Genomic DNA, 17,591 nt, shown 5'->3' on the forward strand with positions numbered 1-17,591 from the left:
AAGCTGTACCATCAAGGAGAAAGGGAAGTCTTTGGGAGTAGTAAATTCAAGAGAAAGATGAGTAGCTTAGTTTGGGTCATGCCCAGTCCTCTTTTAAAAAATCAGGGGTAGGCCTGCCCAGTATGACTCAGTGGTTGAGCATTGACCCATGAACTAGAACCAGAAGGTCACCATTCACTTCTTGGTCAGAGCACATGCCTGGGTTGCTGACTTGATCCCCAGTAAGCCAGTAAGGGGCGTGCCGAAGGCAGCTGATCAATGAAACTCTTCCATTACTGATATCTCTCTCTCTCTCTCTCTCTCTCTCTCTCTCTCTCTCTCTCTCTCTCTCTTCCTTCCTCTCTCTGAAATCAATAAAAACATAGAAGAAAAATTTTAAAAATCAGGGGTCGAAGAAATAGTCATTGAAAACTATTTCAATTTCTGGGGCTTAAGAAAATGCTAAAACCACATATTCCCTATCTTCAAAGAGCTTGTTACATGTGTACCATCCTTCCCACACTAGTAACAGGAGACAAACTTTAGTAGAATGATTCAAGAATAAAATTAAGGGGCAGTACTAAATAAAGCACTAGTTAATATCAAAAAATATATCAAAACCATTTTTAGGGATATCTGGGAAGTAAAGATACCACTAACTTTTATCTCATGACACAAACCTTTTTGGTTCGCTTTCCTACTAATACACATGAAAAGTAGAATTTCATACTTTAAAAAAACAATATCAAGATTCCAATAGAAAATATGATCCAAATCTTCTCACAAAACCCTTTTTGGACAACTCTCATATAAGATCATAGAGTAACAGATGCTCATGGGACAAAAGGAGGAGCCCAGATACAGTCCCCTTTTCTAGAACACACTGTAATGTAGGTGAGGAATGCATGTGGGAGCTGAGGTACAAATACCCCTCCTACACATTCTATGCTTATTTTCTGCCCCTCTTCCCCCCAGGTAATTTACACCTGAATTCAAGATGGACTCCTTGGGAAACCTCAGCCTACTTGGCTGTGGATTAATGAGTAGTCCTCGCCTGTAGAGACAGACCTTACAATTACTTATTTGAAAAGCCCTCTGTCACGTCTCAAAATGGCAATTGATCATAAATATGATAGTTTCTGCTTTTTTTTTTTCAGACCTCTAAGTTTTCAGGGTTTTTTTCAAAGTATATTTTATTCTTAAACATTTAAATTTGAAAATACAGGAATATTTTAGGGAGTATAAATTAAAACTGCATGTCCTTCCATGCACAGTACCCTGCCTTTTAAATGCTGTCAGTGCAAACAATCATAGAAAAGGTGGAAACTAGTTTATATCAGGCACCACCATTTTTTACTGAAGTTTGATCTTATCAAGACTCAAATTTCAATGGATTTTACTATATAGATCAAATCCTAGACATACTGTCTCTTCCTTTATTACTCTCCTCTTCCTAAACCATTGACCCTCAAATTTCAGAGTTGAGGTCTATCAGGAGAAAAAAAAGAAACATGGCTAAGTGCATAAAAATGTTCTGATTTGTATACACTTTAAATAGGGACACCAATGTGCTTCTTCAATTGAAATCAACTGTAGCTACTTCCATCTCTCTCATCAACCAACCCCTTTCACTCCCTCACGCACAGAAGCATAACACCTCTCACAGGTTGAATGGATCAGGAAGCATATGGGAAGCGCTTTCTATGCATCTGCTAAAACTCTACAACCAATAAAAAATTAAAATATGTATCCCCAGGACTGAAAAGCAGGATTAAGGCTGGAAAAAAACATCATTATTAATGCAAGGAGTAAAGCAAAAAGCCAGTATGAGGTGGGTCCTTTTTTAATACAATGTGACATTTCCTATAACCTCTGGACCATGATTCCACAGGCTCCTCCCTGTCCCGGGCCATGGTCTGGGCTCGTGCAGGGAGCAGCCAATCGATGTGTTTCTCTCACATCGATATTTCTCTCTCTGTCTTTCCCTCTTTCTAAAAATCAGTGGACCATGATCCTGTATGTCTGACATAGATAATTTCTTCAGAAATTGAGGACACCGACTTTTTGTGGAATAGCAGTAAATTGGAGTCAAAATGTTTTTCTCTGAATCAGTTCTGCAATTTCTGATGATATTTTCATGCATTGCCCCATAGTTGGGTATTAATAGGATTTTTGGACAATTGCGTAAAGGATGCAAAAGCAGCACCCATAGGCTGACTAATGAGTATTATCTTTTCAAACTCTGTCAGGTTTCTAAGCTTGGAAACAGCACAAGATTACTGTGAAGGAAAACAGATTCAGGTCGGCAACCCTGAATATAAAAGCTCCACTTGCAATATATTTGTAATAGTGAGAAAAGCAATTGTCCATGAATTCTTGGTGAACCAATAGCAATTAGATTTACAAAAAAAGGAAACTGTTAGATATAAGTTTTCCATTAAAAAAAAAAAACAGACAGACACTATTCCCATTATTGAAATACATCAGGTCTGATAGTGTTTGTATCAGAATATTCCAAACTTGTTAAAGAGAAATGGCATCATTTCTATTCAGGGTGACTAAGAAATAAAGTTGGTATTTCAGACTTTGTTGATGCTGTGACTGCGGCTTGTAGGAACGCATTTAGGAGGTGAATTCAAAGTTTGTCAGACAAGATAGGGTTTAAATCTCTCAACAAAATGGAATCAAATACTGTTCCTTTAACGCAAGCTGGGAAAGATAGTGTGAGTAACAGTTTAATCAATGGATAAATGAGAGCAGACAGCAGAAGCAGGGTTGCCTGGCACAGAGACGAGCAGGAAGAAAAAAACCTGAGTAATATCTTGTGGTAGATAGAGTGTTTTTCTTTAAGGCTTGCAAAATACCTCAAATCACTTCTCTAATTAATTCCCAGAACATTCTATGGATGGTTAGCGGGGGCAAGGTGAGAGAAGTTATTTCTTATCTATACTAATAAAAGGGTAATATGCTAATTAGACCTGAAATCTTCCAGACGACCTTCTGGACGTCCTTCCAGACAAAGCCATGGTGGCGGGGCCAAGGCAGAGGTGGTTAGGAGCCATCAGGCCAGCAGGGGAAGGCAGTTAGTGGTGATCAGGCAGGTGAGTGGTTAGGAGCCAATGGTCCCGGATTGCGAGAGGGATATCCCAGATTGGAGAGGGTTCAGGCCAGGCTGAGGGAACCCCCCGCCCGTGCACGAATTTCATGCACCGGGCCTCTAGTCTATAATAATAAAAGCGTAATATGCAAATCAACCAAACGGCTGAACAACAGAACGACTGTCTGGATGACCACACTATGACACACACTGGTGCCAGGCCAGCCAAGACTGGTGCAATGCGATGGGTCAGGGGGCGGGGCGCCATTGCCCCATGATTGCCCCGCAGAGAGAGGCCCAGGCCACTGGCCTGCAGGGCAATCGATCAGGGGGCACTGCAATTGCCCCAAAGAGGGAGGCCCCGGCCACTGGCTGGTGGGCTGCAGCGAGTGGGCAGTGCCTCCTTCTGTGGGGCAATCAATCACAGAGCCCCGTGATCGATCACCCCAAGGAGGGAGACCCAGGCTACCCAGAAATGCCCCTACCCCAGAGTGTATGAGTTTCATGCACCAGGCCCTAGTTATATATAAGAAAACAGGAAGAGTAAATCCCAGCCTGTTCAAGGTCACACAGATGAGAAACCAAGACGAGAACTCAGATTTTTGGGTTCTATCTCCCACCTCCTGCATTCAAACTGTACCAAATCTGTGAGTTCCCATGTTCCTTAGGTAGGAGCTATATGATGAGGATGAATATATATAACCAAAAACAAATTCATCCACATGGGGCTTTCTTTCCTTTAGAATACTTTTCAAAACAAGTGAGTCTTTCTATTTTCATTATTCTCTTGATGTATTAGTCAACACAATGCAAGGCAAATTCTCTCAAGATATTTAAACCTCAAGCTGGTAACTAAGCTACATGCAAAGGGAGTGGTGATTCTGTCAGCTAATGTTATTACACTTTAAAAAATATATTTATTGAATCACACCAAGAAATTAAGAAAATGATTACTAATTATCTTGGCAAGGATCCCTTAATTAATTGCCAGCACTAATACCATGTTATCTTCCCCATTATTAAAACAATGTGACTCCTATTAAAAACTGTTCATTAAAGATTCATTTGTTCCATATTGCATCCTGCTGTTTCATATCTTATGTAGCTAAAGGGCTGCTTCCTAGAGTAGGAGGCACTGCTGTGTGGAGAAGCAGCACCAACTACAGCATCTATGTGGAGAGATGTTATGCTTCTGAGTGCTTTGTCTAGAGTATCATGAGGATAATGCTTATGAAAGTAAACAGACTAACGTACAGCAGTTCCAGGGGCTGAGCATTGCCCTATGAACTGGAAGGTCACGGTTCGATTCCCCGGTTAAGCACGTGCCCGGGTTGTAGGCTTGAGCCCCAGGGGGAGCATGCAGGAGGCAGCCAATCAATGATTCTCTCTCATCATTGATGTTTCTATCTCTCTCTCCCTCTCCTTTTCTCTCTGAAATCAATTCTTAAAAAAATATATTTTTAAAAACTCTAAGACGTTAGTGTTTCCTATAAGTACCCCATTCTCTTGGGAAATACTAAACACAAGAACTACCCTTCTTATGCAAGAGTAAGCTGACAACACCAAGGGCTTATAAGAATGAAAACATTCTTATACCTTCCCAGCTTGCCTGTATTCCTCTCACAGATTTATAGCAGTGGTTCTCCATGAGGGTTGATTTTGCTCCCTAGAGCACTTTTGATAATAATATTTGAAGACATTTTTTTTGTGTGATCACCATGGGGGAGGGTACGACTGGCATTCAATGCATAGGAACCAGAGATGCTGTTAAGAATCCTACAATGCACAGGACAGCCCCCCAAAGATTTATCTGGCCCCAAAATGTTAATAAAGCTGCCATTGAGAAACCTTGACTTGGAGGGAAAATATTGGATTTCTGTTACCAGTAGCCACTACTGCTCTTAGCCAGCTCAGTCATAGCTATGACAGAATTTAGGTTGGTACTTAGATAATGCCATGAAGATAATTAGAACCCAAGGATTGTTTTCTACAGTTCTCTCCATGAATAAGCCAAATAAGGAATGGAATAATTGGCTAACTAAGAATTTTCATAATTGCCACTTAATGCCCCCATCCTCATCTTCTCCCCCAACATACCCTTAATGCTAAGAATGGCTTACATTTTAATAAGTTAGAAAAAATAAAATCCTGTGTCTCTGACATATTTGAATTGAAGCCAAGGAGACAGAACCAAGCCTCAGTCTGCAACCTCCCTTGGGAAATCTTTGTTCATTTTAATACTTGTTCAGTCAGCTGTCTGCCTGAATGACAAGGTTTTTATCTCTAATGTGACTGGCTTTGAAGGCTACTTGCATTATCCATTCCTCAGCAATTGCTGCTGAAACCACAACGTTGCAAACCGATAATTAAATTTAGCTGCCTCTACTATAAATTCAATCATATCAACATTAGCAGCAATCTTAGTGGTTGTTGGTGATTTTCTTTTCCATTTCTAGACAACATAATTAACTTCATTAGCCTTCTTGGATCAAACAAAACTCAGAGCTGAAGAATATTATGAATTAAACTGTTATACGTATTATTCATATAAAGGAATGTATTTAGGTCATTATGATACCAGTGCATTGCTTACTGATCTACACTTTTGACCTAAAACACATTAGCATTCTGTTCAACCTATACGTATAGTTTTGTATTTCACTTGCAAGTTAACTGACAAGTTAGCTCATGAAAAATTAACTCCAGGACATGTAAACCTGACTTAGTCACAATGCAAAAAAAGCCAACTTGTCAAAAGCTAAAATGTTTTACAATATTAAAATGCTTTCATATCATTTGAACTAACAATGCAAAAGAAATATGTTCTAATTGACTATAGAATAATCAGTCTCAATTCAAATATTTCAGAACTATGTGATATTTAAATTGTGATGGCACCATAGGAGTACTTAGCCCAAAATGCACATTACTGTAAGCCAATTAGTTAGTATTTGACATTATTAGCATGAAAGAAAATTTTCTGTACTGAGCAACATGTTTACTTGCGCAGGTGCAACATTCTTTTATTTTTACAGACTAAAAGCTCTAAACTAAACAAAAAGGCACATATCACTACAACCTGTTAGATTCAATAGTGACAGCATCAATTTTCTATTACTGTTGAAACAAGTTTCTACAAACTTAGTGGCTTAATACAACTCAAATTTATCTTATAGTTCTGTAGGTCCGAGATCCTGCTCCAGTCCCATTGGGCTAAGTGACGTTATGGGCAGGGCAGGATTCCTTCTGGAGGCTCTAAGAGGAGAACTGGTTCCTTTGCTTTTTTTCCAACTATTCAACACAGGCTGAGAAAGGCTAAGTCATTTTCCTAAGGTTAAACATGATAAGCATAAAGAGAGGCGCTCTGGCAAACTCGGAGTCCCCCTCCCCAGCAGGATACATCTGAGGTTGATGGCTGCCTTGGTCTCCCACCCTCCACCCCTGACTTACCACTGCCAAAAGAATTATCACAGTACCTACTTGGTCACAGAATAGCTTTAGGATAAATCATGCCCTCCTGTCTTCTTGAGTATTTTTTTTTCTAACTGAAAATCTATACTACATTTGGATGTTAAAATGGTAGTACATTAAGATAAAAAGTAAATGGGTGTTATCTGGAATTCTTTGAGAATGAACCATCTTAAATTAAAAAAAGATTTCTAAATAGCTAAATTCTAAACTTTCATACTCTGAATGTAATTTTTAAATAGGAATACTTCTAAACATACCATAATTTTGCCCTTTATGTATAAGACACTGAGAGAACAAAAGTAATATCATCTTCTTTGGGACATTAATTGTTTGTTATGCTCAGTATGTGCTTTAGATATAGATACACATAGTTTGTCCTATGAAGTTAACCAGGTCTAGAAAAAATCCACTCTGTTGGGTGACTCTATGGTTGACCTGTCCTTTCACAAAGAAGCAAATGAAGCATGTACCTGGCTGCCAGGCATTGCAGCATAGCTACTTGTCTGCCAAATCATTGATGATGGCAATTAAGATGACAATGATAGCAATGAGGATGACTATGATAACAATGATGATGATGATGATGATGATGATGACGACGCCATTTACTGGGTGTTTGCTACATGTCAGGAAGAGAATCAAGTAATTTAAATAGATTTTTCTCATTTAATCATCGCAATGATCCTATCAGGTAAGAACTGTTTCTCTTTTTCCATGTTACAGATGAAGAAACTAAGGTACAGAAAGAGTAAATAACTCTTCCCAAGTCATCAACTGGAAATCTACAGAATTCACTAAAAACTCATAGCTGTTTCCAGGATACTACTTTAACCACTGCACTCTACAGGCTCCAATTAAAGGAGGAGGCAGTCTTTATAGGGGATGCTCACTTTTCAGAAAGTATACCTTCTGTTCACCACCATTCAGAGCAGCAAAGAACTTTAGCTAATGTTGAGAAGCTAATGTAACACAAACCCTCTGGGGCTTGTACTCACCTGAAAGAGAGTCTGGTGGTGAAAAGCTTGCACTTTGGAGCCAAGTTGCATTTGAATCCAGGCTTTTCTCTTTACTAGCTGTGTGATCTTGGGAAAGTATTCAACTACTCTGTGCTTCAGTTTTAGGAACTGATACTGAGCATTTATTTCATAGACACATTGCAAGAATTCAATATGCAGTTTACATGCAAAGTGCTTTCAACAGGGCCTGGAAAATATTAAAGCTCAATAAGAGAGTTATTAGTCTCATCTGCACTAATAAGGAAGAAAAGACTGTCATTTAAAAAGCTCATGCAATAAATAATGTGGGGATAGGTTTTCTTTAAAAATATACACTGCGTGGCCAGATTATTATGATCTCTGAACACATAATAATCTGGCCACTCAGTGTATATCCTATATAATAAAAGGCTAATATGCAAATTGTCCCCTCGACCAGGAGTTCGACCACCAGCAGGCAGGCCGACCAACAGCTCATGTCCCCTCCCCCTGGCCAGGCTGGCCGGACCCCACCCATGCACAAATTCATGCACTGGGCCTCTAATACACACACACACACACACACACACACACACACACACACACACACACTGAGTGGCCAGATTATTATGCATTCAGAGATCATAATAATCTGGCCACTCAGTGTATATATATTTTTATTGATTTCAGAGAGGAAGGGAGAGGGAGATATAGAAACATCAACAATGAGAGAATCATAGATCAGCTGCCTGCTGGACACCCCAGACTGGGGATGGAGCCCGCAATCCAAGCATGTGCCCTGACCAGGAATCGAACCCAGGATCCTTCAGTCCGCAGGCTCTATCCACTCTGACAAAACAGCTAGGGCCTGGGATAGGTTTTCCATCAAACTCAGCAACTGGACAATTCCAGCAGAACAGAAGGAAATCATAGCACACCTTCCCTGGAATTTCAGGAAGTTCAGGCTTGGAGTTAAGCAACCTGAGATTGTATCTCAGCTCTGTTACTATCCCGAATCATACCAGGCACTCGCATTAAGTTGGTTTTCTCTGGATTTGCCCTTTGCCTTAGGGCATATGCATATCCGGAAACTAGTGAATGACCTGCAGCATTCCACAAATCAGCACGTGTCTCTGTTGATCAATCTTTTCTCAGCATTCTGCAATACTATGACCCTTGTTCAGAATAGTTAATGAAATATATATTCTAGATCATTTCATTTTGTTGCTAAAAATTTTACTTGATCTGTTTATAAAACCTTTACCCAAATTGGTCACATCATTTTCTGAGTTACACAAAATACAAAGATACAGTCCCAAATAAATCATGAACTTTTCGTGTCAAGTATATACTGTGATGAAAGCAAGGAAATGTAAGACATGATCTCAGGCTTAAAGAGTTTATGTCTAGTTGGAAGGACAAGACACAGACCACAAATAAGATGCTGACCACAGAAGGGAGGAAGTGCCAAGTAACTGACAGCCATTAAAATGCTATAGAATTTGAGAGGACAGAAAAATAATATTGGGTGGGTGAAATCAGAAAAACTGGCACTAAAACCTTAAAAGCTCATAACTTGTAAACTTGAACTCATTCTCTAATTCCAAACTGCAATTTCCTTTCAATGTGCTGATTCCTGTTGGCTTGTAGAATTCTATGTTCAGAAGGATCCTGAAGCCAACTGTGGGCTCAATGGGAAAGAATTCTGTAGTTGATATTAACATCTGCTGAAGGGAGAGGAAGCAGAAATGAAAGAGAGTCCAATTGTAATCCTTTTTGACCAACTCTGCTTCCTTCCCATACTTTTGATCCCTACTCCTATTCTTCCTCTGGGCCACTATCTACTGACTTTTTTCTTTCCTCTCTTCTTCCTCTTTTCTCAACTTCTCTTATTCTTATGAGTTTTTACAACAAATCAGCAAAGCTATCATGTTTTCTTTCTTTTATTTTTTGTTTTGTTTGTTTGTTGTTTTTTTGGTTAGTGAACCAACTAAACACTATGTCCCATTGATCCCTGAAGCTTCAGATATTCTCTGTTGTCCTTTTTTTTCATCTTCACCTGAGGATATGTTCATTAATTTTAGAGAGAGAGAAGGAGGGAAAAAGAGGTAGAGAATGAGAGAAACATTGATATGAGAGAGAAACATCAATTGGTTGCCTCCCATATGTACCATAACCAGGGATCAACCCACAACCTAGGTATATCAGGACAATAAATCAAAACCATAACCTTTTGGTGTACAGAACAACGCTCCAACCAACTGAGCCATGTGACCAGAGCTTCTTGGCTGTCTTTAACAACCAATTTGTCCTCACCCCTGGTTATATAATTTGAGAACCCAAATGTTTATCATTCTGATCACTGGCAAGTCAACTAGTTTGGTTTACTTAGGATGGGCTCTTAGCAAGATGTGAGGAGTATGGCAGTTGCTACTTTGGCACAGAGAACTGCCTGTACTAATGCTTGCCTCTCAAATCCATATAATCCATAGAATGTGAAATCAGGAAGTGACCTTAGATATCAAGTTTAATTTCTTCCTTGTTGGAAGGATGATATTGCCCAGGAAATCAAGTCATTTCCCAAGGAAAATGCAAATATGTTATAATAAACAGAGCTTGAGCTTAGAACTTTAAAAACCCATAGTTTTTTGAATGCATTGATCTAATTGACTGCCCACACACCAAAATAATATTGTCTACAAAAAGATATGTCTCTTTCCTGGTCTATACAGTCTGCATATCTTTGGTCTCCCTTTCACTCACTCTGCTAAACAACTTCTAGTAGTTATTGAAATACATTTGCATATTCATTGGAGTTCATCTCCAAATGCTTCCTAATTTCTAACACATTTTTATACAAGCATTGCTTGTTATTATAGGTGTCTATTTCATGGCGCTTCAACACCTAGTATGAACCAGATTATACTAATGGTGAAAGTATTCTTCACTGAAGCCTGTACTATCTGCTACCATGCAGTAGGGCATGTCAAATTTCTGAGGTCCACAAAACCAAGGTATTCATGTTCCATGTATAATGGTGGTTAGTGTTTTTATTAATTCATATAGCTGTTTCAAAATCATGTTTGTTGCATCTACTTAATACTGATATTTGTGGCAGATTCCAGAAAATTATAATAACAGGCATCATTTATTGGGTACTAACTGCCTGCCAGGCCTGGGTGCTGCCCATACATTATCTTATTTTATCCTTTCAACAACCTGAAAACTAGGCATCACGGCCTCACTTTTACAGATAGGAAAAAGGCAGAAGCAATTCAAGAAAGGTGCAGTCCCTTGGAGGAAATTTGTGAGTGAAGTAACCGATTTCCTAAACTCATTCAAAGGAAGTCACATGATAAAGATGTCCTGCCTTGTTTATTTCATGTGCTCAGTTGCACAAGTTAAAAAAAAAAAAAAAAAAAGCAGCTCTCTCCCTTCCAAAGTGTATATATTATTAAGTTTTACCCATTGAGATACAAAGGACGTACCTGCCATCCAGTTCAGGTGGATTTCCTGGGAAAGGGGTTTGAATTTTATGTACTCCATCCTCTTGTGAACAAAGAAGCCAAACAGGTCACGGGCAGCCTAGGAGATGCTCCCTGGGCCATGCTAGAGGCTGCTCTTTGGCTGAAATCCCCTGGCCCAGGCCATGTTTGAACCTGTGACCTATTGTTTCATTGGTCCTGGCTTCTAACTGTCCCTGACAAATTTACATATTTACATGGCTGCTGAATATATACTTGAAAAGCCTTCAAAGGAAACAGTTTACTCTCTATAAACATCAGTGTTTACACCTCAAAACCATTTCCTAGACTCTTTATTCCAAATAAAAATTGCTTGAAAATATATATATGGGACCCTTAAGTGGTTCTTGTTGAGGCTTGCAATGGGGTGTTTATGCCTATTTATAAACTTCTGCCATCGGAAATCTCGGTGTGACTATGATATCTCACAGTCTGTTCCTTCTATTTTGATTAGGAGAAAAATGCAAACTACTCTCTTCTCTGTTCCACTTTTACAAGGTTAGCTAGCACTTTGAGTCAGTCAAAATTGAAAGTTAGCAGCTAGAAAATAATGTACTTCCAGTTTTACTCTTCAGAGCCAGTACAATCTGAACACATTTTTGCACCACAGACATTAAGGGAGAATTCCTGCTCAAGTGGTTACTCTTGAATTCATTTACTTTTGACGCACACAATGAAATCCCAATTCTCCTGCAGGCTGCAGTGCCTTTGTTTGCTATTTCTTGCACTATCTCCCTGCATCTTCGAATGAATAGCTGCAAAAGTTTCTGAAACTTGTGAATGCTTCTTCAAGATGGACTACTTATTACCACAGGAACTTAGCCAGCTGATGATTTTTCCATCACCATTTTGCTGTTTCCTTTTTGGAAACAGTGAAAAGTAACAGCAAATCCTTACTTTTAAACAGGAATCAGAATCTGGGGCAAGTACATTTTCAAGTAATAAAACAGCTGCTGATAAAGGACACTAACAATAATTTATAATGTGATAAAAACCTGAAACATCTCTTCAAATCCATAGAAGATATTCCTGTTGGCTAGAAGTCACTTGAACAGCCTGAAGCAAGAGAAATGCTTCCTTCGATAGAGGACTGGATAAAGAAGATATGGTACATATTTACCATGGGATACTATTCAGCCATTAGAAAAGATGAAATACTGCCATTTGCCACAACATAGATAGACTTTGAGACTATTATGCTAAGCGAAATAAGTCAGGAAAAGCTAAGAACCATATGATTTCTCTCATATGTGGGATATAAACTGAAACTTACAGACACAGACAACAGTGTGGTGGTTAGCAGAAGGAAGGGGTAGTAATAAAGAGTAAAGGGGGCCAAACATATGGTGACAGAAGATGATTTGACATTGAATGGTGGGCACACAGTGCACTATACAGGTCATGTATCATAGAAATCTACACTTGAAACCTATATAATCTTATTAAGCAACTAGAGGCCCGATGCACGAAGATTCATGCAAGAATGGGCCTTTCTTCTCCTGGCTGCTGGCACTGCCTTCGCTCCAGCCCGGAGCCGCCTTTCTGCCTTCCCACGCTGCCCAGAGGGCCGGAGCCGCTGAGGCCGTGCATAATGCCTGCATCGTCGCCATGGCAACAACACAAGGGTCCAGCCCCACCCCCGGCCTCTCGGTGCCGTGTATGCAAATTAACCTTCCATCTTTGTTGGGTTAATTTGCATACTCACTCCTGATTGGCTGGTGGGCATCGCGAAGGTACAGTCAATTTGCATCTTACTCTTTTATTAGTGTAGATGTCATCCCATTTTTTATATGTACTTTTAAAAATAAATAAATAAATAAAATGCTTCTTTCATAGAGCCATATGAAGGTACATATGTTAATATCTCACTTGGTCTGGCTTTTCCATTTTGATTAGGAGAAAAATAGAAACTAATTTCTTATAAAACTCTTATACTATTGTATGGCACATAGTGGATGCCAAATATATGTTAACATTAATATGGGTATGAAATTGGAGGGCACCTAGAGGTTTAAATTAAAATGAACGATAGTCATGGACTGGTCCTATTATGTAGAATCCTGTGCTTATGCCCAGTATCCATCCATTTCCGTACAGAAAATATAAAGCCACTCAGCATGATTAACCAATCCTCTTGCAACTGCTACCAGCCAGAAGAAATTCCTCTGAAGAATAACAAACTAAACTGGCAGACATTTTCCCCCTCATAACTTAGACTTTTTCAAATTAATATTTCTCAGTTCCTCCTTTTCATTCAAAATGTTTTACCTTGGAAATATATCTGTTTCCTTATCGTTCTTCAATATAAAATGATGTTTCCAGCATTGGCTAACTCATGTTTGATGATCAAGCATAGTGCAAGGCTAGAAAATTTCTGCCACTTAAACTGGTATCATAATGCCTTAGAGAATTAGAATAATTATAATCTCAGTCTTTCAGCATTCACATTTTAAGCTGAAAAATGGCAGCAAATACAACAATAATGTCATTATGTCACAGTAATTGAAAAAAATGTTTTAATTACAGAAATTTGGTGTGCATTTAAATTGCTGACAGAAACTAGCAAATGCTTTGTAGCTATGCCTCTTTGATGAGAGGCCTCCTAAAGGGACAGAACTGAAGATAAAGAATGCCACTAGGACTGCCTCAGCACAGATGCTTTCCAAAGGTTTATGCCCACAGATATAGACATGCACATCCAATATATGCAGGCATTTGTGAGCCACTATCAAGCAGGGGCATCTGGTAGACCAATCCCTCTCCCCGCCCCACTCCCCCGCCCCTAACCCCTAGTCAAGCCAGCACATCAAATGAAAATGTTTCCCCAAACACCAGTGTGCCAGAGCATAATGAGAAAGATGCACATTTAGACTATGAAACCACAACATCAAAGGCAAATTTATACTAAGAAGATTAGATAGGCAGATTTGCATCCACTAGTTTCAGTCTGAAATAAGCCAATGTGGAAAAAGATTTCATTTTCAAATATCCATTACAATTTCATCTAAGTGCCAAGATCACCTCTAGAGAAATACAAAGGAAGCATAAGCCATAAATGTTTATTCTTCTATTCTTTGAACCCAACAGTTTCACTCTAAAATAAGTAAAGAAAAAGAAGGTGAGTATCAGAGGTTCTTATTCTCATTTACTCAAAAGATATATATTGAGTTTCTACAAAGAAAGGGGAATCATTTAGAATTATTATTTAGTAATCCATAAAGTCTATACTTTAAACTTAATTCTATTCTGCTTAAATATTTATAGGCACAAGGGAGATCAGATATAATCTTTTTTTTAAAAATTCTGGCTTAAAACTGCCCATTACAACTGCTGTAAATCTGCAATAGTTGGGAAAACGGAATCTTAATTCAATGGATAGTAACTTCACAACTGGCTAGAAAGGGCTAGGAATTAGGCAAGAGAAACAGGTGAAGGGGAGTGGAAATGCTAACATAGGGGACTCACAGGAAAGACAACCCCAGGGCTGCTCCTGGAATCCTCCAAGTTACTAAAGCCAAGCACATGGTGTCAAAAAAGGCTGCTGCTCCTTCTGAGGGGGAAAAAAAAGTTGCAGAGTAGACAAAGAAATGAGAACGAAATTGGAAGCCCTCCAATGGCAAATTATTAATGCCTTCTCTTTGAGAAATTGCAAGCAGGCAGAAAAAAAGGTCTAACCTGAAGAGAAGGATCAAAGAATGAAATAAAAGCTTTGATGCCCAAGTTGCTCTGTAGCCCCAAAGCACTGCGGAGCCACAAATGCAGCTGGGAAGATTGTTAACTCCAAAAAAATTGTGGGATGAATTGCTTATTTAATCCCTGGGAGGACACAGGAGTGGGATTAGGCAGAGATTAGCTGCTTCTGGAATTTAGTGATGGCATTTCATTCAAAGCTAGATATTTATATTTCTTTAGAATGTGCTCTAAAGGTTTAACAACTTTAAAAACATGTCTATGCTTAGTGATTGATTGATATAGATGTTTTATTTGAGTAAAAAGTTTATTTCTCAAAAGATAACATTATTGATCGGGTCATGTGGTATAAAGGGAGACTAAACTACCTCTTCTGGGAAAATCCCAGCTGGGCTGACGGGGCAGCCACAACCTTGCCATGCTGTTTGTTCATCCTGAGACAAGGACCTGAAATGCTGACATCATAACTCAAAAAACAATAAAATAAAATAAACTGCCTTTGAAGTCTAACTTTGCAGCCTCAAACTTAAAGCTACACAATAAACTAAATAAAATTCTGACCAACCCATTAACTCACTCATTCAGCAAGCACATTTCAATTTGTTTCAGGCCCCTTGCTGGGGGCCAGATACAAAGATGACAGTGTTTAGTTTTGGCCTCAAAATCACCATCTATAGATCATAAAACCTTAGACACTGAAATAGTCTTAAAGGTCATTTTTTTTCTCTACTACTTAGTCTAACTTGGTGAACTCCTTTGTGCCAATCCAATCATGTGGACATTCATACATAAACTAGGTGTACCTCTTCAATAAGAGGAAATTTCCCTATGAACAAAGTTTTCCTATGTTAAAAAAAAAAAAAGTGGGCTTAATGTCCTGTCCAAAAGTAAACTGAAGAAGTAGCCACTTTAATCAAGCCTCTGAAATTGGGTTTCATTCATTTTATTTTTGCTTAGCAAAAATGTTTGTGCAACTTGGTAAAATGACTCACACACATTCTCATTGATAAGGATCAGATATCAAAAGACTGTCTTTAATGTAAAAAACTGATTAGAATCACAATATTGAGTCTCACTTATCAATCCCCAGCTGGTTCCCACAGGCAACATTTCACAACTGAGATAAGTTGAATCCAGAAGGACCATGTTGTAGTTTAAAGCCACAAAGAAATTTCCTGGAAGCCTGTTCTTAGTCCAGCCTCATTACTCTGCCCAGGACCCAACAGCTCCAGCACAGTACATACTGTATTTCTACACAAGGAAGGGAATTCAGACAATATCTTTTCAAACAGAGAGGGTAGATTTGGAGTATAGTGGACCTTTGGGTATGATAGAGACCACTTTCTTGACTTTTGAAAGGTTGTTTGGCTGTTGTTATTGTTATTTTTATGGAACTCCCTCTCTACTATTCCATTATATAAAAGACAAATGATCCATATATTCTCAGAAATATATGATTAACTTAAGGTCACATACTGGTACATTTTCTAAGGATTTCAAAATATTTAAAAGTCAATGAAATACTTATTATTAACTTATGCTTGAAGACACTGAACCATTTTTCCTAACCAACAAGAAAATTTCTTCACCATTAAGAGTATTTTACTTTTGTGGTCAAAAGATCAAGTTAAGTGTCTGGCACAATGATTTGTTGAATGAATGAATGAATAAATGAATGAATGAATAACATCCTATCTAATAAAAGAATAATATGCAAATTGACCATCACTCCAACACACAAGATGGCTGCCCCCATGTGGTCAAAGATGGCTGCTCCCATGTGGACACAAGATGGCTGCCACAAGATGGCCAGCAGGGGAGGGCAGCTGGGAGGGACCAGGCCCACAGGGGAGGGCAGTTAGGGGTGACCAGGCCTGCAGGGGAGGGCAGTTAGGGGTGCCCAGACCGGCAGAGGAGAGAAGTTGGGGGCAACCGGGCCTGCAGGGAAGGACAGTTGGGGGGGACCCCGGCCTGTAGGGGAGGGCAGTTGGGGGGGAACAGGCCTGCAGGGGAGGGGAGTTAGGGGCAAACAGGCTGGCAGGGGAGCAGCTAGGCATCAATCAGGCTGGCAGGGGAGTGGTTAGTGGGTGATCAGGCTGGCAGGCAGAAGCGGTTAAGGGCAATCAGGAAGGCAGGCAGGCGAGCAGTTGGGAGCCAGCAGTCCTGGATTGTGAGAGGGATTTCCGACTGCCCAGTAGGATCGGGCCTAAACGGGCAGTCGGACATCCCTTGAGGGGTCCCAGATTGGAGAGGGTGCAGGCTGGGCTGAGGGACACCCCCCACCGTGCACAAATTTTGTGCACAGGCCTCTAGTCTCTAATAAAGTACCAGAGCTACCATTTAAGTATCATGTCAGTGACTTTGTTAAAGACGTTTTCATTCTTTTTCAGTACATATGAATCACATAAAAATCATCTATCATTTCCTGTTTATTAAATACTAGTGGCCCGGTGCACGAAATTGGTGCACGGGGCCGGGGGGGGGGGGGAGGGGGTCCCTCAGCCCGGCCTGCTCCCTCTCCAATCTGGAACACCTTGAAGGATGTCCTACTGCCGGTTTACAGGGATCGGGCCTAAACCAGCAATCAGACATCCCTCTCATAATCCGGGACTGCTGGCTCCGAACCGCTCACTTGCCTGCCTACCTGATTGCCCCAAACCACTCTGCCTGCCGGCCTGCTCGCCCCCAACTGGCCCCCGCTGCCAGCCTGCACACCACCAAATGGCCCCCCTGCCAGCCTGATTACCCCCAATTGCTGCCCATGCCAACGTGCTCACCCCCAACTGCCCCCCTTGCTGGCCTGCTCTCCCCTAACTGCCCCCCCCCACTGTCCTTCACCCTCAACTGACCCCCACT

The 17,591-nt window shown here is 40.0% G+C and overlaps 1 protein-coding gene across 1 annotated transcript in view; it reads right to left on the reverse strand.

Annotated features, from left to right (window-relative positions):
• Nucleotides 1-7,042: 7,042 nt before the first annotated feature.
• The window catches only part of LOC308241307 (EGF-like and EMI domain-containing protein 1), a gene marked incomplete at its 3' end in the record, with an annotated part of 111,924 nt that continues 101,375 nt past the window's right edge, over nucleotides 7,043-17,591 (reverse strand). The window contains exons 5-6 of the mRNA XM_080654709.1: nucleotides 14,511-14,595; nucleotides 7,043-7,166 (exon numbers count right to left, since the gene is read on the reverse strand). Of these exons, the coding sequence (XP_080510835.1) occupies nucleotides 7,043-7,166; nucleotides 14,511-14,595 (209 nt within the window). The remainder of the gene's footprint in view (nucleotides 7,167-14,510; nucleotides 14,596-17,591) is intronic.

The sequence above is a fragment of the Plecotus auritus genome, assembly GCF_963455305.1.
Source record: "Plecotus auritus genome assembly, chromosome: 2".
Taxonomy (NCBI): Eukaryota; Metazoa; Chordata; class Mammalia; order Chiroptera; family Vespertilionidae; genus Plecotus; species Plecotus auritus.